Genomic DNA, 21,421 nt, shown 5'->3' on the forward strand with positions numbered 1-21,421 from the left:
CCACGGTAATACTAATTACAATGTAAAGCGCTTAAAAACCAATGTATGAAGCGCTCTATAAATGTAACTATTATCATTAATAGAAATTAAAAGAAAATTGTGTGAACACGGACACTTTAAAATAAATGTCTTTCAAAAATCTAGCTGCAACACAACTAAAGAAATTCATGACAGATAAAAAGAATGCATTTAATGGAAGGTTACTGAAATTTCTATGGGGGAGGGCTATAACACAGAGAATTTGTTCAAACAGCAGCCTACCCCCCCCCTCAGTTTTATGAAGCAATAAATTCACACAAGAGGTTTACAATATAGTAATAATCTTGGACACACTTGCACCATTAAAGGGGAAGTTCACCCTGACAAAAAGTTTATTGTAAAAATAGCAGAAAAAATAATAATAAAAATTGTCGAAGGTTTGAGAAAAATTCATCAAATAATTAAAAAGTTATTCGAATTTCAATTATTTGATTTGTGACGTCATATGCGAGCAGCATTCCTACATAGCGAATGGTAAAAAATCAATGAAATGTCATTTTCTCAGAAAATTGAAAATGGTTTTCACTGTACCTTTTGTATATCAATAGACAAATCATTTCACACCCGATAATGAATAGAAAACAAAATTAAGTCATCAGGAACCAAGCAAAATTTGAAATTCATGCCTTTTATGTTACAGAACACATGGGGCAGCTGCTCGTTTATGACGTCACAAATCCAAAACTTTGAACTCTAATAACTTTCTTACTCTTTAACGGATTTTCTTCAAACCTTCACCAATATTTTTTACTATTTTTTCTGCAATTTTTACCACAAAGTTTTCTTCAGGGTGAACTTCCCCTTTAAAAGCACAAAAAAGCACATAGCCCAGGCATGCACCTATGACAGCAATAATATACATGTACAAAGCTGGATCATACTCAGTGTACATGGACACTTTGAACAAAAAAAAAACATCTGAGGTGGAGGGATAAACGGGGAGAGAATTTTGCAAATTATAGCTATTCCTTTCAACAAATATGATTGGATTCAGAAATATCAAATCACTACCGAGTTAGTTAGATTTTAGTTTAATTTTAGAAAGTACCAAAAGTCTCCTTTCTTTTTAATGAAGTCAGAACCAAACTATCAAGTTTATTGATCTGTAGACATTTGTACAATTAAGTTTATAATCGGACAGCACTTTTAAAGTGGGTATATTGGCTGTTCATTCAAATTGACAATCAATCTGCATTTTAATGGAAATTTATTTAGTTATCCTATTTCACTAAATATTTCCAAACTATAATCAACCACACATAGCAGACATTCCCACAATCGAACAATAAGGTTATTAACATTGATAATCAATGAAATTGGAAATACAAAAGTTCAATAAACATTGGTATCACATGAAAGAGGGAAACTTCGCTGTCTAGAAAAGAACAATGAAACAAACATTGATTGAGGTATGTGTAGTCGGGTAATCTTGCCACATATTTTTGGTGTAAATACAGCGCGTCCAAAAAAAAATGTCCCTCTGATATGCGGCTAAATAACTTCCAAAAACAAAAATTATTCTTAATGAAATGTATGGATATAGGAAGCCCATTTCTTGTTCTAACTTCTATAAAAATTTATTTGGTTTCGCTTCAGTGGTTTTGAATACACAGCCTATTATGTAACAGTGGTGCTTTTCAGCCCATTCCAAGTTTGCATGCATGCAGCACTGCTCTGTGTTCTGCATTTTCTTGCATATCAACCCCCTTTGACCATTCTGACCAAGGAGATATTAACTCTATCTCCTTGTTCTGACCAAGGAATTCCCTGATCTGACCAGGGAAATCTCCATGATCTAACCAAGCTCGTCAAATCACAACCTGGAGCATGTTCAGAAGGGCAAAAACAGTATTTGACAGTACATTTCATGTTTGATAAACGGGAGATGCACAATGATTGAGACAACAGGTCATGTCTGTTTCATGCATAATTCCAACAATACTGCATCTTTGTTTTAATTAATTTTTTTTTGTTAATAAGCTACTGAGGTCAAGTTTAATAATTCAATGTAACTTTTTAAAAGAAAAAGTCAAAATTTTCTATGGTAAAAATCCTTTACGCAAAGGGTGATTAACTTGTGGATTCCCCCTTTTTTCAGCTTATTTTACCCATCCATCATTCACATTTTCTTTAAAATTGGTGCACTGATTCCCCTTATCAATCATCAAACAAACTTAATTTTTATGTTTCTTGTCCTTCTGAACATGCTCAAGTTTATGATTTAATGAGCCTGGATATGATTAGGGAAATATCCCTGCTAAGATCCTGGATGTAAGAATGGGGGTTAACATGCCATAGACAAATGAAGAAATGCATCAGTACTGCAAACTTGGAATGGGCTAAAATGCACTACTGTTACGTAACAGAGTGTGTATTCAAAACCGCTGAAGCGCGACCAATGAAATTTTCATAGAAGTTAGATCATGAAATGAGCTTTCTACTCATGAACATTTATTTGAGAATCCTTCCACATTTTAGAATTAATCCAGTCCTATGACAAAGGGACATTTTTTTTTGGGACGCGCTGTATAGGGAATTCCCCTTAAAGTGATTGTTTTACATTGGTTTGACTTTAAAAAAATCTGAGCTAGGTCACACTTGTCACCTGTGTCTAGGATATGTTACAAAAATGAAGGCCAGAAAAAATTGCATGCGAAAATAATTATTTAGTGCTTCAAAAATTGAAATATAAAGTGACCGGAAACACCATCTTAATTTTATCCCATACACTTATGTGTACTATTCAGGTGTCTATAAGACGCCTATTTACAAAATCGGGGTTTGCCTTGTAGTTTGAGCTTTTCATTCTTAATAATGTTTTTTTTTTAGGGTTTATTAGTTCTAATACATGCACTGGTACACATGTTTCATCTTGGTTTGAGAATTTTTTAAATCGGCTGCTCACAAAGTTAAACAATACCCTTAATATAATGCCTGCCAATATTTGCTCTCTGTTAGACACTCTGTAAAACATCTATCAGCTCAGTACTCTGCATAAGTTTTCATTTGCATGGTGACATTTACTTGTTTTCTAGGACACTGTAAAATGTCCATTCATTGGGACACTTCTCTAAAAGGCCACTTTCTTAAGCCTACTTGCTAGGTTTATTTAATTATGGCACTCTGTACAAAGCCTATTTGCTGGGACACCTTATAGCATGCATATTTTTTGACACTCTGTACTATACTTATTTCCCGGAGGACATGTAGTCAAAATGTCTGGATCCCTGTAATAGGCTTGGTTGCTAGGAAAGTATCAATAAATGACTATTTGCTGGGACACTCTGTACAACCTTAAAACTACTTGGTTATGAAATACATCTCAACTTACCTCTGACATTGGATCGGGATGGATACAATGCACTGAACTTGGCAAAGCTTGTAAACAGGATACCGCAGCCCTTTGTCCAGGCTAGCAGCTACCCTACAAAGACAATGCAAGATATAAAAAGAAATAATTTTTAGAGATGAACTTGCCGTTGCTCCAGAGATCCTGTCAGGTTTAATCAGTAGAGCCAAATCACTCCGAGGGTGATGAAGCAGCCTTCTGAAGTGATGTAGCATAAAAAATTGATGGGCTGACGATAGATCCCCGGCTGGCGAGGAGCGTTGAAAGCTCCAAAGATTCCCCCTGTATTTCAGCAGGGCGGAGGTGTTGACGGGTCGGCAGCGGGGCCTAGCAGACAATTATAATGTGGTACCTCTTTTGTGTCTAATCAGGCTGAATTAGTCAAATTTGCACACCTGCATCGGCAGGAAGGGGTCGGTTCTTACCGAGTCACGGTGCGTACGATGCACCCAGGTGGGATGTGACTGACAGATAATGAGGACAGGATAGGGGTGGAGGGAAGGGGGCAAGAGGTTGGAGAATGGGATGGAGAAGAATAGAGAGGACAATAGATTAGAGAAGACGATGGAGGTATAGTGAAGAGAAGAAAGGGATTAGAGGGTGCAGAAGACAGTGATAGGATGGGAAGAGAGGAAGGGGGTAAGAGGGTGGAGAAGACAGTGATAGGATGGGAAGAGAGGAAGGGGGTAAGAGGGTGGAGAAGACAGTGATAGGATGGGAAGAGAGGAAGGGGTAAGAGGGTGGAGAAGACAGTGATAGGATGGGGAAGAGAGGAAGGGGGTAAGAGGGTGGAGAAGACAGTGATAGGATGGGAAGAGAGGAAGGGGGTAAGAGGGTGGAGAAGACAGTGATAGGATGGGGAAGAGAGGAAGGGGTAAGAGGGTGGAGAAGACAGTGATAGGATGGGGAAGAGAGGAAGGGGGTAAGAGGGTGGAGAAGACAGTGATAGGATGGGAAGAGAGGAAGGGGGTAAGAGGGTGGAGAAGACAGTGATAGGATGGGAAGAGAGGAAGGGGGTAAGAGGGTGGAGAAGACAGTGATAGGATGGGAAGAGAGGAAGGGGTAAGAGGGTGGAGAAGACAGTGATAGGATGGGAAGAGAGGAAGGGGGTAAGAGGGTGGAGAAGACAGTGATAGGATGGGAAGAGAGGAAGGGGGTAAGAGGGTGGAGAAGACAGTGATAGGATGGGAAGAGAGGAAGGGGGTAAGAGTGTGAAGACAGTGATAGGATGGGAAGAGAGGAAGGGGGTAAGAGGGTGGAGAAGACAGTGATAGGATGGGAAGAGAGGAAGGGGGTAAGAGGGTGGAGAAGACAGTGATAGGATGGGGAAGAGAGGAAGGGGGTAAGAGGGGGGAGAAGACAGTGATAGGATGGGAAGAGAGGAAGGGGGTAAGAGGGTGGAGAAGACAGTGATAGGATGGGAAGAGAGGAAGGGGGTAAGAGGGTGGAGAAGACAGTGATAGGATGGGAAGAGAGGAAGGGGGTAAGAGGGTGGAGAAGACAGTGATAGGATGGGAAGAGAGGAAGGGGGTAAGAGGGTGGAGAAGACAGTGATAGGATGGGAAGAGAGGAAGGGGGTAAGAGGGTGGAGAAGGCAGTGATAGGATGGGAAGAGAGGAAGGGGGTAAGAAGGTGGAGAAGACAGTGATAGGATGGGAAGAGAGGAAGGGGGTAAGAGGGTGGAGAAGACAGTGATAAGATGGGAAGAGAGGAAGGGGGTAAGAGGGTGGAGAAGATGATAGGATGGGAAGAGAGGAAGGGGGTAAGAGGGTGGAGAAGACAGTGATAGGATGGGAAGAGAGGAAGGGGTAAGAGGGTGGAGAAGACAGTGATAGGATGGGAAGAGAGGAAGGGGGTAAGAGGGTGGAGAAGACAGTGATAGGATGGGGAAGAGAGGAAGGGGGTAAGAGGGTGGAGAAGACAGTGATAGGATGGGAAGAGAGGAAGGGGGTAAGAGGGTGGAGAAGACAGTGATAGGATGGGGAAGAGAGGAAGGGGGTAAGAGGGTGGAGAAGACAGTGATAAGATGGGAAGAGAGGAAGGGGGTAAGAGGGTGGAGAAGACAGTGATAGGATGGGGAAGAGAGGAAGGGGGTAAGAGGGTGGAGAAGACAGTGATAGGATGGGAAGAGAGGAAGGGGGTAAGAGGGTGGAGAAGACAGTGATAGGATGGGAAGAGAGGAAGGGGGTAAGAGGGTGGAGAAGACAGTGATAGGATGGGAAGAGAGGAAGGGGGTAAGAGGGTGGAGAAGACAGTGATAGGATGGGAAGAGAGGAAGGGGGTAAGAGGGTGGAGAAGACAGTGATAGGATGGGAAGAGAGGAAGGGGGTAAGAGGGTGGAGAAGACAGTGATAGGATGGGGAAGAGAGGAAGGGGTAAGAGGGGGGAGAAGACAGTGATAGGATGGGAAGAGAGGAAGGGGGTAAGAGGGTGGAGAAGACAGTGATAGGATGGGAAGAGAGGAAGGGGGTAAGAGGGTGGAGAAGACAGTGATAGGATGGGGAAGAGAGGAAGGGGGTAAGAGGGGGAGAAGACAGTGATAGGATGGGAAGAGAGGAAGGGGGTAAGAGGGTGGAGAAGACAGTGATAGGATGGGAAGAGAGGAAGGGGGTAAGAGGGTGGAGAAGACAGTGATAGGATGGGGAAGAGAGGAAGGGGGTAAGAGGGTGGAGAAGACAGTGATAGGATGGGAAGAGAGGAAGGGGGTAAGAGGGTGGAGAAGACAGTGATAGGATGGGGAAGAGAGGAAGGGGGTAAGAGGGTGGAGAAGACAGTGATAAGATGGGAAGAGAGGAAGGGGGTAAGAGGGTGGAGAAGACAGTGATAGGATGGGGAAGAGAGGAAGGGGGTAAGAGGGTGGAGAAGACAGTGATAGGATGGGAAGAGAGGAAGGGGGTAAGAGGGTGAAGACAGTGATAGGATGGGAAGAGAGGAAGGGGGTAAGAGGGTGGAGAAGACAGTGATAGGATGGGAAGAGAGGAAGGGGGTAAGAGGGTGGAGAAGACAGTGATAGGATGGGAAGAGAGGAAGGGGGTAAGAGGGTGGAGAAGACAGTGATAGGATGGGAAGAGAGGAAGGGGGTAAGAGGGTGGAGAAGACAGTGATAGGATGGGGAAGAGAGGAAGGGGGTAAGAGGGGGAGAAGACAGTGATAGGATGGGAAGAGAGGAAGGGGGTAAGAGGGTGGAGAAGACAGTGATAGGATGGGAAGAGAGGAAGGGGGTAAGAGGGTGTAGAAGACAGTGATAGGATGGGAAGAGAGGAAGGGGGTAAGAGGGTGGAGAAGACAGTGATAGGATGGGAAGAGAGGAAGGGGGTAAGAGGGTGGAGAAGACAGTGATAGGATGGGAAGAGAGGAAGGGGGTAAGAGGGTGGAGAAGACAGTGATAGGATGGGAAGAGAGGAAGGGGTAAGAGGGTGGAGAAGACAGTGATAGGATGGGAAGAGAGGAAGGGGGTAAGAGGGTGGAGAAGACAGTGATAAGATGGGAAGAGAGGAAGGGGGTAAGAGGGTGGAGAAGACAGTGATAGGATGGGAAGAGAGGAAGGGGGTAAGAGGGTGGAGAAGACAGTGATAGGATGGGAAGAGAGGAAGGGGGTAAGAGGGTGGAGAAGACAGTGATAGGATGGGAAGAGAGGAAGGGGGTAAGAAGGTGGAGAAGACAGTGATAGGATGGGAAACAGAAGTAGGATTTAATGATTTATGTCGTAAAATTCTGAATAATTCTGGGGAAGCCTTGGGCAAAAATATGATGGAGAAAGAAGGTAGAAAAGTAAACACAAGTGAGATAGGAAATGTAAAACTGAACTAATAAACAACACAACATAAAATGAACAGGAAAAACAGTCATATTATTGATCAAAAATTAATAAAATATAATACTGAATTTAAGTTCAAGACTAAAAATTAGGGATATTCATATATGTCTGAACGTACTTTATAAGAAATTGCCATAAAATCATTAAAAAAACATGAACAATATCAAATCTATAGACAATTAGTCCTAGTTTCATGAAAAATGTTGATTGGCATGAAGTCGTGGACCTACTGTACAAACTAAACCAAATTTTATGACATAAACTTAAACTTAGTATGTCACCCATGTTAAGTTCTATAAACATCAGCGGCATTGACATTTGTTTTCGATAGAAACTAAAAATAGACAGTACACATAAACAAAATTTTGTTCATATCCAAAGTTCTTCAAACATTTGTTTGTTTCTCTACCCTATAATTAGAGAATCCCACCTCCATAAATACTACTTCCGACTTTTTAAACTATATTGACATCACTTATTTCCTGTACATCAATCAACTCAGACCCTGACAACAATTATTTTTGGGTTTGTTTTCTTCCTTTTTTTGGCAGTTCCTATAGTTTACTGTTATATTGTTTATTTCTATAATAGATTTCTGTGGAATTCTAAACTGGGTGGGTGTAGTATCTGTTCAGCCAGAAAATGAAACTGGAAGGCCAGTATGTCAGCAAAACAAACTATCATAATCACCAGCTTCAACTACAAATCATACATGTTTAAAATGTAACAAAACAAAGGTTTATTCTTAAATCTTGTTTATGGTGTTGATTTTTTACCTGATTGCTAAGGAGGAATGAATGCTTGTAAGCAAGCAACCAGAGGACCAACGGCTTAAGGTCCTATCAAACGAGGATAAATGCCTTTAAGAGCAACAGCGCACCAAGTGGGAATCAAACCGGGATCATCGGGATCCGAAACCCAGTCAACTGACCGAGATTTCACGCCATGACATTTTTAAAGTTTCGCTTAATTTCAGAAAATGTTTATATGCACAGTACATCTTGGTCGGTGTACAAATGACCCGGGGGGGGGGGGCCCACTTATATTGACGAGTGGATACCATGCGCGAACAAAAAAATAGGGTGATAGGGCATGTTAAGGGTATCAAAAACACCAAAATAATTTAAAAAGGGTATCTATTTTGCTAGGAAAGCTACGTGTTTAGGGTCAAATTTTCGGGGATGATAAAATAAAATTAAAATGTTTGATAAAGGATGTCCTTTTTGCCCCAACACTATGTGTTTAGAGTCCAATTTGCGCGAGTTGTGGAAGGTGGGGCCTTACGAAACCAAATGGTGTGTAAAGGTAAAACTGACCACCGACGGACCTGTACATGACAATATATCGCTGTACTTGTTTAGGGGTTCATTTCAGGGATTACTTGCCAGAGTATCGATTTGTTTTCAATACTTGTTAAGGGTAGGGTTTGAGACGCCAATACTTGTTAAGGGGTGCATTTTAAGAATATGGAAAATACGTGTTTAGGGTGCTTTTCGAGACCCCATGGTCGCGGGTATCAATTCGTCAATGGAAGTGGCCCCCCGGACAAATGATCAGACTGATGATATAACCCATTCACTATTCTTTTGTATTTTATTATATGAAATATGAAAATTCTAATTTTCTCCTTATTGTCATGTGAAACAAAATTTAATTCCTCCCTGAACACATGCAATTACCATTATTTTGATAGTTTATGCTTAAGTCAAGTTGGTCCTTGTCAAATGTGAAAAAAAAAGAAATAGTGAGGAACATCATTGACTCTCTCATTTGCATTGTGCACATAACTTCTGTGAAAAAAGTGAAACTCAAAAATGTCATAATTTTCTTACTTAACGTCTGATTTTGATGACATTTTCGGCATTATTCTTGTTTGATTTTTCTCTATCGAATTAAATCAACAATTGTATGGGGTGGAATTGACCTTCAATAATCTTTCTTTTATCAAACACCACTGAGAAATGTTACAGATGTGCTATAAAGCTACTTCAGTAAGTATCTTATGAGAAAACCCCTCACAAAAGCTTTCACATCGTAAACTGCTAAACATCAATGACGCATCTATCTCTCAATAATAAGAAAAAACAGCCAATATAATAATCAGCCAAGCATTTTAACTGCTATCATCAACAACCCTTTTTAATGGGATCACCTTCTGAAAGTTGGAATGTCATCTGCAACTAAAAAAGAAGAAACCAAAATGATAGATGACATTAAAAGAAGCAAGTCCCTCATGGCTTGATAGACGCTTAAATTACCTTCAATAAATGGCCCAAACAAACCCGCAACATTTCCTCCTCCTATACTCCTTAGTCCCACATACATCAAATGACAATCTCCTCCACTTCCTTTTACTGTCAAAGTCACTTTACCATTACCCGCATTAGGCGATCTCTCTATTTGGAGATAGTGATAGTAGTGTGCTATCTTAGAAATTATCTCCATCATTTGTAATGCTGAAATCCTAAAGTAGAGTCATAAACTGGAATTTACAGGTCAAGTCCACCCTAGAAAATCCTTGATTTGAATAAACAGAGAAAAATCAAACTAGCATAACGCTGAAAATTTCATCAAAATCGGATGTAAAATAAGGAAGTTCTGGCATTTTAAAGTTTCACTTATTTTTCACAAAAAGTGACTTGTAAATGAGTCAAGTAAGTCGATGATGTCCATCACTCACTATTTCTTTTGTTTTCTTATTGTTTGAATTATACAATATTTTATTTTTTACAGATTTGACAACATTAAGGACCACCATGACTGAATCATGTAGTACCAAACAATGCTAATTCCACATGTTCAGGGAGGAATTATTACTTCACTTGACAATGAGGAGAAGATTAGAGTATTTCATATTTCATATAATGAAATACAAAAGAAAAAGTGAGTGGATGATGTCATCAGTCTCCTCATTTGCATACCAACCAGGATGTGCAGATAACTGTTTTGTGAAATAAACAAAACTTTCAAATGTCATAACTCTCCTATTTTAGATCCGATTTTTGATGAAATTTTCAGTGTTTTGCTTGATGGATTTTTCTCTTTTAATTCAAATCAACTTTAATTTATTGAAATGTGTTCCATAAATCTATGATTATGCTATATGTCTTGTAGTATATTTGACCTTATATTATGTTTATCATATCATTTACAATATTGTGAAATGGAAATCAATTAATTAATTAACCTTTAAACTCCTAAGACAGAGTGGTCCCTGTATTAACCCAATGGGAGTCACACAATTTGGATGGGAAGGGGTTATACGATCATTCCCACAATCATCAACAGCCAAATACCAATGACGGTTTGCAAAACATACCTGTAGAAATGAAAGAAAAACGCAGATTTACCAGCTATGACAGAATAACCATCACAAGAAAGTTTTGTGCAATGGAGCGCTGGCTGTGGAGACCAATATATCCATTTTTGGAAGCACTGCAATTCAAGCATACGCTTCAGCACGTGTCCAAACTTAGCATGGCTATGTACATCAGTTGAAAGGTTCCAACAAACAAACTTGAGAGAGGTGTTCCTGGACTCGTCTCGAAGCCCTTTGCTTCCAAGCCCCAGTCGAGATGTAAGAGGATCATATCGCACGACTTATGGACTTTGGATTTGTGGGTTATGCGAATATTGACTTCTGTTCCCAGATACCGGTAAACTATATATATAACATGGCCGAGGGCACTGGGGAGAGGGATAGTACACAAGTGAAAAAAACAACACGTACGTGCATACATACATGTCAGGTGGGTTGACTCAAAACCGCAAATTAAACAATGGTTATACAGAATTGCATTGTTATAAATGACGTACTGATGATCATTCTAAAAGGAATTCTGACAGGAAAATCATTTTTGAGAGGGTGGTGTTTCAACCAGTGTCTCAAACCGTTGTAAGCTATTAACACGAATATGTTAAAGCCAAATAGAAGAACACAGCTTTCATAATGTAAGATTAAATTGCATTTGTTCCCTCAAATTAGAAAAATCGTGTATTTTCTATTTTTATATTTTAAAGAAGAAAAAAAATTGAATATGGATATAACATGTGACAAGAAGAAGCTGCCAAATAGCATTCTTAAAGTGATTGTGGACTGTGCATAGCCACGCAGACGCCTATCAGCTCTGTTTCTTATTTTTTCTTCCAGGAAAATAATAGGCTCATATTTCACAACATTGTCTGTCTCTAACCCATCAACCTATGAACATATTTCCACCCAATTTCCCCCCGCGGATATATCGATCCACCTCCCATCCATGAACAACCCTCCATTCCTCTATAAAACTCAGTGACACATCGCAGGAAGAGAGTTAGGACACCATCATGTCCATGCCAGAGTGTCCATGGATTAACGCTGCATGTGAAGGTGCACTTCCGACGGATGTTCCGACCATTTCGTAGGGCCTGTTTAGTTATTGATTTGTTTATTCCGTTGGTGTTGTTGTTAGTCGGTAAAATAGGGATAAACAAGTGATTACATCTAACGATAGTATGAGCATTATTTCCTGTGTTGGCCTTTGATGTAAGTGAAGTTCACATGGAAGTCTGTATTCAACTGTACATGTAGGTCAAGGCTGTAAACTAGTGCTGGGCGATATTTCAATATTATCAAAATTATGCAATACTGAAAAAATTATGAATATCCAATAATGATTTCATGATTATGTTGATACATCGCAGCCTAAAAAGGTTTAATTATGTCATTAAATCTTCAAACCTTTTAAAAAAATACAGGCCAAAATATTTGGGCTGAATTGTCGGACACCTATGGACAGGAAAGGCGCTCATCCTGGTCTTCAGTTGATATCCTTTACAAGTTTCCTGTATTATCATTAAAACATGTGATTACAGCGCAGGAGGGCAGTTGACAATGTAAACATCTAAACAGGTTTTGAATTTCTAAAAATAGGAATGTTTACAAAATAAAAATAGTAGGTGGGGGGGGCACAATATCAAATGTCCCCGACTATTTTTGGTCTTTTATTATGGAAAAATTATGTCTTTGGGGGTGATTACCTTTTTTTGCTTGTCAAATTTAAATTTTTTGGGGGGTCGAAATGATCTTACTTTTGGGGGGTGATTACCTTTTTTTTCTTCTTTTTTTGCTTGTCGAATTATTTTGGTTGAAATGAACTTACTTTTGGGGTGATTTTTACACATAAAATTTTCCTGCCCCTGGTCCCCACTAACCTTGGGGAGAGATTTCTGCCCTTGGTGGAGAGGATTTCTCTTATAATGGACTTACTTCAGAGTTTAAGCTGACTGGTCAACTGGTCACTATCAGAGGCTACTTGCTTCCCCCTCCATGACCCCCTCTCCCAGCCCAGGGAGAGCAAAGGAAACACAAGGTGTCGGCAAAGGAAATCTGTCAATCTTGAAATCTGTATCGGACATCAAAATAATACACAGGAATTACACACGGATGCTACATGTATACAGGGAGGTGAAATTGCAAATCAGTGCTTGACCAGTCAGTGAAGAGTATTATTGATTTGAAATTGGTGCAAAATACTTCCTTTGAGCAGTTGTGACAGGAGTAATATTAATCCAATAACTTATGAAAATTAGGAGGAAAGAGAGAGAGGGAGGGGGATAAGTTGATACAGTAATTTTTGTTCAACTATTAAATGGCGTGGGGGTGGAGCAGAGAGGGGAGAGGGGGGGGGTAAGAATAATCAAGGGAAACAAGCAGGGGATAATTTTCCTGGTATTGCATTGCAACATGCTCCACGTTTTTTTATGACTGTAGTGCTAGCCACCAAAATTTCCTTTGTAAAGCCATTTTTTTACATCGGACTGTCCAGAACATAGTTGAAAGACTTTCTCCTTAAACCAGAAATGATAATCAAATTTGAGAAGTAAAATTATCCCCCCCCCCCCGAGATGGACATCAATATATAAATGGAATAAATATTTCGAAACAGGGGAACAGTTTGAAGAAAACAATAACTACACACCAACCAACTGTTCAAAAGACAGCCACAGGAATACTATGGACAAAAATGAAGAAAAAACAAAAGAAAACAAAACATTGACATTGTCAAAAGAAAGTTATAAAACCTAGATGGTTTATATAATTCAAATATCCCCCTCAAAAAAAAAATGATTCAATAAACAGTATTAAATATTACATTCATAGGTTCCTTTTCATATGAATTCTGATGAGAAAGTAAGAGGAGAAATGAAGCAGCTAAAAATACATGAACATCCATTCAAAGTGAAGATATTGGGAGTGATGTAAAGAACAAATGAGGCGTAGGAGAATACGACACAAATTGAAAAGTTTGGGAATCATTATCAAATTTGGCCAGCAGAGAGGGAGGGAGAGAGAAAGAGAGCGAGAGAAAGAAAGGAAGACCCACACAAAAAAAGAACAGGAAATATAAACAAGAGAAATGCTAAGTCATGACGACCAGTTTCCGTCATTCTCTGATCGTTCAATTACGGTAAGTAGTGCTGGATGTTTCCTCTGCTTCAGGAAACTCACAGGGCAGGAAGAGGCAGGCAGGTTGCTAACATTTTACCCCCAAAATACTCCCAAGAAAAAAATAAATACTCAAACAAAAGAAATGGAAAGGGGGAACTTGAAATAATGAGATGAGGGGAAAGAAAGGAGGGTAACATGGTTTCAAAGCAGTTAACAAATATCCCTTGAAGCGATGAAAACTTGCAAATCATTCGTTGAGAGCCACGAGGGGGGGGGGAACAAATGATGATTCTGGTATGAATGTACATACACCGTACAGAAATGGCTGGGACCAAGCATTTAATAGGGAGTGATATGTTTTCCATTTTTATGCCCAAATCAGGCATTTGAATGCATTTCAGAGTCTAAAACAATGCTCCATTATTCATTTTCATTTGAAGGCTGATCGTTAAACGCTATCATGAACGCCAATTCGTAAAATCACAAAAAGGTGAACTTACGATTGGCTTTTCTCAAAATGCCAATGAAATTTTCATAAAAGTTTGGAAATGAAATAAGCTTTCTAATCCTGTACATTAATAATCAATCATTTTTTTATAGAACATTTTGTAATTAATTCAGCAGAGTGCCAGAGGGACATTTTTGTTTTGGAGGGGGGGGGGCTGTATAATTAAAGTATAACAGCTCTAATGACTGCTATTACAAGGGTTAGTATGAAGCGGCTCATCAGAGTTATCCAGATCGTCCTGAAGGCCCGGGGGCACTTCCATTGACGAGTAGATACCATGCGCGACCATGGGGTCCCGGAAAGCACCCTAAACACATATTTTCCATATTCTGAAAATGAACCCCTTAACAAGTATTGGCATGTGAAACCCTACCCTTAACAAGTATTAGAAACAAAACAATACTCTTGGCAAGTATTCCCTGAATTAAACTCCTAAACAAGTACAGCGATATTTTGTTATAAATTATGTCACAGACGTCGGTTTTTACCTTTACCTACATCATTTGGTTTAGTACGGCCCCACCTCCCACACCTTGTGCAAAGTCAGACTCTATAATTGACGTAGTGTTGATTGTTGGGCTAAAAAAGTACATACATTTATAAAACATTTTAGTCTTTTTTATTTTACCCTCGCAAATTTGACCCTATTCACGTAATTTCCCTGATGAAATAGATACCCTTTTTTCACTATTTTAGTGTTTTTGACACCCTTCTTATGTTACGTACATAACGTGCCCTATCTTGACTAAAGGCCAAAGTAATTAGGGCCATCGGCACCAGCCCTGGGTTTTCAAATAATTGCGCTATTTCTGATCTGGTAAATTATCCCGATCTGAACAATCACAAGATTATTTGTAATGGAGACGCAATCTAGTTTGCTGGAATAATCTTTAGTTTGCAAGTCAACGTAGGATTATTTGCAAAATAGCACAATATTTACGTATTATTCCGCTAATTCGCAGGTGCAGACGCACTCAGGATTATTTATTCACAGCGTCAGACCATAATGCATCCATGCCTAGCTCGGGCACGAATTGCTCTTCTTGCGCTGGTGAAGATGGGGTTTCTTGAATCTCGAGGGCCGATCGGGCTCAAATCTCGAGATAGAGCAAACTTGGCTAGTTGCAGCACCATCTAGTGCCCTTTCTGCTTATAGGTGCCTGTGGTAATCCAGTGCATGTGTTCCATTGAAAGTACATCTTACTATTGATGCCCTTTTTAATGGATTTGGAAGCCTCTAAAAAGAGCGCCACCTTCCCCATCCTTTAAAGGGGTGGTCCAGGCTGAATAGAATTCACTGAGCGAATGCCGAAAATTTCGTCAAAATTGGACAACAAATAGCAAAGTTATTGAATTTTAAAGTTTAGTAATATTTTGTAAAAACAGTAGTTATGAATATTCATTAGGTGGGCTGATGATGTCACATCTCCACTTGTTCTTTTGTATTTTTATCATATGAAATTAGGTTTATTCAATTTTTTTCCTCCAAGAACTAGAAAATTTGGATTGACAACTGATTTAGAGCATTAGATATTTATTGCTGCAACTTATTTCATTATAAGGGAGACATATAATTCACACAAGTATGAAATAATGAAAAAAATATGATTTTATGTAATAACATAAGAAAATGGAAAGTGGAGATGTGACATCATCAGCTTGCCTAATGAATATTCATGACAACTGTTTTCACAAAATATTGCTAAACTTTAAACTTCAATAACTTTATCATGTGTTATCCGATTTTGATGAAATTTTCAGCGTTTTGCTCAGTGAATACTACTCTGTGTATTAAGATATAAATATTTTCAGCCCAGACCACCCCTTTAAATTGCCTTATAAAAAAATGGCCTTGCCCCTTTGAGCCCATAAATTCATCTTGTTTACATATTTCATATCATCAAGTTATTGAAATTGCCTCTGATTGCAGTTGCACACAGGTGTTATGGCTTTAAAGTTCCCATATTTACAGGAACATGGATCTGCATGGCAACTTGTCAATCATTGTGCCATTAGAAATAACAGTACCTTATCGGAGCAAAAAGGCAAGAGGCATGCAAATATTTGGTCCTACATCTCTCCTGTTCACACAAGCGCTGATGATAATGACGTAGAAACGTAGAAATGAACCGATGATGACGGATGAACTACACAAGCCTAAACTTGCCAGTCATTTATTAGTAAAATGTATAAATATCCAGATACAGGGGCGGATCCAGGATTTTCCAAAAGGGGGGCACATTTTTCCGAGGAAAGTTGACAAGCAAAAAACAAGTTTTTAACCAAAAATTAAATTTAGGTCTTCACTTTCAAAGGGGGAGGGGGCACACTTCTGTTTTGACAGCATTTTTACATTTAAATGTAGTTTTCATATATATATATGAAAACTACATTTAAAAGAAGATAAATTTGAAGCAGAATATGACAAGTTGCTATTAACAACAGACATAGAGGTAAAATAAATCAACTCTTCTAAGTTATTCGTTTGAAAATGGCCTGTCATTGCTTGATAGGGGCATTATTTATGCACAAACACACACGCTCCAAACTCGCTGGGCTAATTTTAGCATTGTCTTGATTACAATCATGAATTTGCAAGATTTCAGATACCGGCAAGCGAGAGAAAAATATTAGCTCAATAATCACCGACTTAGCCAACAATCCCCTCATTTGAGAATTGAGAATTCGTACCATGCAAACACCCTTTTCTATCACAAAATTTGCAGTTGCTTTTAGGAACATATTTGATAAAAATCTAAGTTTTGACATTTTGTTACAGTTGCAAGCTTGCTCATACAACACAGTATCAATTTTTGAATATTATAATGAAATTTAACTCAACATTGTAATGGACATGATTAAAAAAACTGACCATGAAATTAAGTGGTCCTGAAAAAGATTATGATTTTCCATATTGATGTGTTCTGAACAATGACTTATCATTTCATAGTTCAGTTAGGCTTGCATTCTAAAATTAAAGGTTCAACTTAGACCATGGTCTAACTCTGCTGAAATTATGGGGAGCCAAAGTTTAAAAATTCAGTTTATATTGTATATTTCTACGGTTTACTATTTTGTTTACTTTCTTGTTCCACTTTCAGGTGATCAAATGGGAATGCTAGCAAAGCGATCCTCCAAACAGGTTTCCTGAACCGGTTTCCAGTAAACCAGTTTTAGAAAGTATAATGACAATGGGGTCTCATTCATGACATCAATGGCATCATTCCATTATTACTACTGTAAATTAACTAAATTGCCCAAATTCTGAACAAAATACCTCCTGTTTCATTCATATACATGTACATGTGTAGGCCTATACTTTAATTCATTACTCACATTGAAATGGAGAAATATAAGAAAAGAAATCTTTATTTTGTATGAATAGGCTAACTTCTGCTCTTAATGAATACGAACCAATACATTTTGATAATTTCAATGAATGGATGCAATATTGCAGTCCCAGAATTTTAATGACCTAATTTTTTTTTTTGATGATGATGATGGAAAATGAAGAAATAAGTAAAATCTACCTTCACTCTAGATCATTTCTCAAAAAAAAAAGACTTGCAAACTGTTAACTCATAAATTTAGGCCCTAGTACATGTAAGATAGCTTTACTTCATTTTATTGGCATGCAGACAATGTGAAGAAAAAGAAAATAAACCTGAAACTGAATTGATGTCTGGAGAGAGTAGGCCTACGTGGCTCTGATTTGCATTTCTAATTTTTCTTTTGCGTATCAAAGAGGGAGACGCAATCTCCCGATGACGTCTTTGATAATTCGATTGCAACCCACATCGCACCGCCGAAGTGTTGATTAAACAATAAAAGAACATGCATGAGATCCAGTAAACACAAAACAATATTTTCCCTCACCCTAGCAAAATAACAATGACTTTGCAAAGTGAACAAATTCTGCTGACTCTGCCAAAGAGATCCCTATCAAAGTGCGGCATCATAAACATGCACTTGGGGGAACGACTAAAGAAAGCCACATCAAGAAAGCCTGTAGCGGCTTTGTTCAAACATGAAGGATCAGGTGTCTTTTGTTTTAGGGTTATTACATGATATGTATTTTTCTTTTAATTATTGCTAGCCTGGATTGAAGACTCAATCAAGCGTGCGGTTCTGAACTTCTGTAGCAGGGCCTTGGGATTGCTTTTAATGAGGCAGGTTTAATTGACAGGCATTCCCAGGTGTGCTTCGGGGCTGGCTATAGCGCCGGCGTTCATGCCAGACCTGTAATGCGGCTGCACTGGACATGACAAGCTGACGTGAGCTGATAAGGGGCACTTTTATAGCTGACCAGGTATATATACCTGCAATCTTGGGCTCTCCATATTCCACAAGTTTTGTATTACGCCTCGGTAGCAGTAATCTAATTTGACAGCCACCACACGCCCCTCATTGTACAACCCATTTATAATCAAAGCTTGTTGAACTTGATTTCAATGTGCAGGTGAAAATGAAATGCACGTTTCGTTCCATCATCCGCAACCGCACGCTGTTCAAATTAGGAGAATGAACAAGCAACAAAAATTCATATTCAAATAATCTTGCACCCACGCCTCATGACCAATGGCTTGCTAATATTAGATTCGTAGTTCTGTAATTCTTTTGAGAGAAACACTGTGTGAAGGACGTTGGTGCTCAATTAAAAACTGAACAGCCATAATCAAGTCCAACCCAATCATCGATAATCAATATCAAGTTAATTTTACAATTACACAGTTATTTTCCAAAGGGCTTGAGTTCAAAGACCTTTCATTTCTAAAGTCTGTACACCTCACTATCAAGTTAACACATATAGATATACAGTTCTCATTATAGGTAAAAATTATGGTCGATAAAACTCAACTGTGAAGTTGTCAATTTGCATTTTTTAAACAGTGATTTTATTGTTTCCATCGCATTGCCAATTTAGAGAGCATAAAGACTATTGAAGATAGCCCATAAAGGAGACAGTGACATTGCACAAACATACAATACTCTTCATATTTTGCGCTGCATTCATTCATCACTTTTTCCCCCAATAAAACAAATTTCTGAGGTTTTTCTAGTTCAATCCACAGCATTTTCAAGCAAATTTTCAATGCAAACATAAGATGCTGAAAAGGGTGCATTTCAGAAGGTGATTCTGTGGCATTATAGCAACAAAAAACCCCACTTAGAATCAATTAAATACAACAAAGATATTGATTGAAATTGAAACTACGGGCCATCCTCCCATTCAGACACAAACTCCCAAGCTGACCTTTACTTTATAGGTCAAACTCACTGATCTGTGATGCGCAGTGTGTGTAGGCTTGAAAAAAGGAGGAAATATGGCGACCAAATCCAATTTTTGGATGTATAAATTTATTTTGTGTTTGCAATGTGATTTATATATTGTGACTCTAGCTTACATATACGTAAATTGATTGAATATACCCTAAATTAAGGCAGATTCTTCAGAAAATAAACAAGAACAAAGACGGATAGACTACATCGCTAAATTTTACAAAAAGTGTGCGCAAAATCCTTAAATTTCACTTTAGAGAATCCAAGAATGTGCCAATGACGAACTCAGTTGCTTCACTCCCTTGCTCTCAAGTTTGGTAAAAAAAATTATATAGTTTGCCCCCCCCCAGGAATTTTTTTTTCTGCATTCTGTGTTACATAAAACACACAACTGGGAATTCAAATGCAATTACCAAGACAATAAAACTTTCTTTGAAACTACCCCCGTACATTATCTTAAAAAATACATGTGGCAAAATGACTAAATGGGGGGTTTCCCTCAAAAAGTTGTGCCTTCAAAAAATACTAAAAGTGCTATTGTCCTGAACAATTGAAGATGACAACTGACGATTGTGGTGATGAGTGAGTGTTCGCAAATACAAATGTACAAATAAACAATGATTGAGCAAGACCTTTGTTCTCAAACCCAGGTTTCCAGATTACAACTGTCATGCAATCACTCATCGTTCTCGTTGCTCACACGTAAACCCTCGATTCGCACATTCATTTTCTTCGTCACCGATAATCCCCGCTTGCTACCTCGGAGAGATCGTCACCTCAGAAGCGAGAACGAAAAAAAGTTCATGATGGATTAATTTTCGACACCCTCAGAAACAATTAGTGGGAGTCACAACCCACGACCCCTTCCCGTTCCTGCGATTCCTCCCTATCCCCGAGTGGCTTTCCATACTCAGGTCGTTCACATCTCACCCCAAGCAACCAAAGCCATGCCATGGTATCCTCAGAGATCCAGAGAGAAATTCAGAACAGAAAATGCATCCATCGAGGAGGAAATGAGTTTTTCCTCACTCTTACCAAGTCAAAGTCCAAGAAAACTCTGAATGCCATACATGTCCATTTTTAACATGTTTCAAAATTGTATCGATAGGCCGATAGAGTAAAACAAAGATGCCGTGTAATGAATTTTGAAACAAAATGAAAACATCAGCAGGCTTAAGGTTTTATAATACAGGTGATGTTGTGGCTCAGTGGATACATGTAAGTCTCCAAACTTTGAACCACAAGGTCCGGGGTTCAAATCCCACCGCAGCATTTGCATCCTTTGGCAAGGCATTTATCTACATTTGCCACACTCCACCCAGGTGTAGTAAATAGGTACCCAGTAGGAAAGAATTCCTTGAATGCTCGAGCCCCTGATCAAGGTAATAGTATGCAGCGCTTAGAAACATTTAAAGCGCTTTATAAAATTTGCATATCATTATTATTACTATTAATAGGAACATGAGTTCTTGATTTAAATTGTAATGATTTTTATTTTGTAGACTGGCAAGAAATTTGATATCTTAACTGCCGCCCTTTCTGATCAAAGCACGGTCAATTTCAAATAATACGGCACTAACAATAAGAACAAAAATATGCTTTTTGCAAGATGACCCAAGTATGATCTTTCTAAACATATCATGAACAGCAGCAATAGAACGAGTTCATGAACTAGATGCTGACAAGGTTTCGCTGGTGAAGTTTTAGAGCCTACAAAGCTTTTGTCACTCTTGCCTGGAATAAAGGTTCAATTCTGCCTGACCTGAGGAAGCGTGGCAAAAGCAGCAAAGTGGAACGGTTTCTTGGATCGAGCCAAGAAGAGTTGGCAAAATTCATCCCCTTCTTCAAATCTTCATCAATCTTCAAAAGATGACTTAACAAAAACATTATGCCATCTTCGTTACAATCGAGGTGTGATCATGAGGTTGCGAATGTGACAATCACAGGAATGTTTCCTAACTATCAATTTGGAAGGTTGCTATGTCCAGTGTGCCCATT

The 21,421-nt window shown here is 38.9% G+C and overlaps 2 protein-coding genes across 2 annotated transcripts; both read right to left on the bottom strand.

The window, feature by feature from the left end:
• Positions 1-2,279: 2,279 nt before the first annotated feature.
• On the bottom strand, positions 2,280-5,126 carry LOC121423537 (leucine-rich repeat extensin-like protein 3; the record flags this gene model as incomplete). The annotated part of the gene is made up of 3 exons (XM_041618891.1): positions 2,280-2,304; positions 3,371-3,463; positions 3,814-5,126. Coding segments are annotated over 3 exons (1,431 nt in total), but the record flags the coding sequence as incomplete, so codon positions are not given.
• A 4-nt stretch (positions 5,127-5,130) lies between these two features.
• LOC121423538 (proline-rich protein 36-like) lies at positions 5,131-9,650 on the bottom strand (the record flags this gene model as incomplete). The annotated part of the gene is made up of 2 exons (XM_041618892.1): positions 9,464-9,650; positions 5,131-7,112 (listed from the first exon to the last, which is right to left on the bottom strand). Coding segments are annotated over exons 1-2 (2,169 nt in total), but the record flags the coding sequence as incomplete, so codon positions are not given.
• Positions 9,651-21,421: the final 11,771 nt, after the last annotated feature.

Source organism: Lytechinus variegatus, chromosome 11 (assembly GCF_018143015.1).
Source record: "Lytechinus variegatus isolate NC3 chromosome 11, Lvar_3.0, whole genome shotgun sequence".
NCBI classification, from domain to species: domain Eukaryota; kingdom Metazoa; phylum Echinodermata; class Echinoidea; order Temnopleuroida; family Toxopneustidae; genus Lytechinus; species Lytechinus variegatus.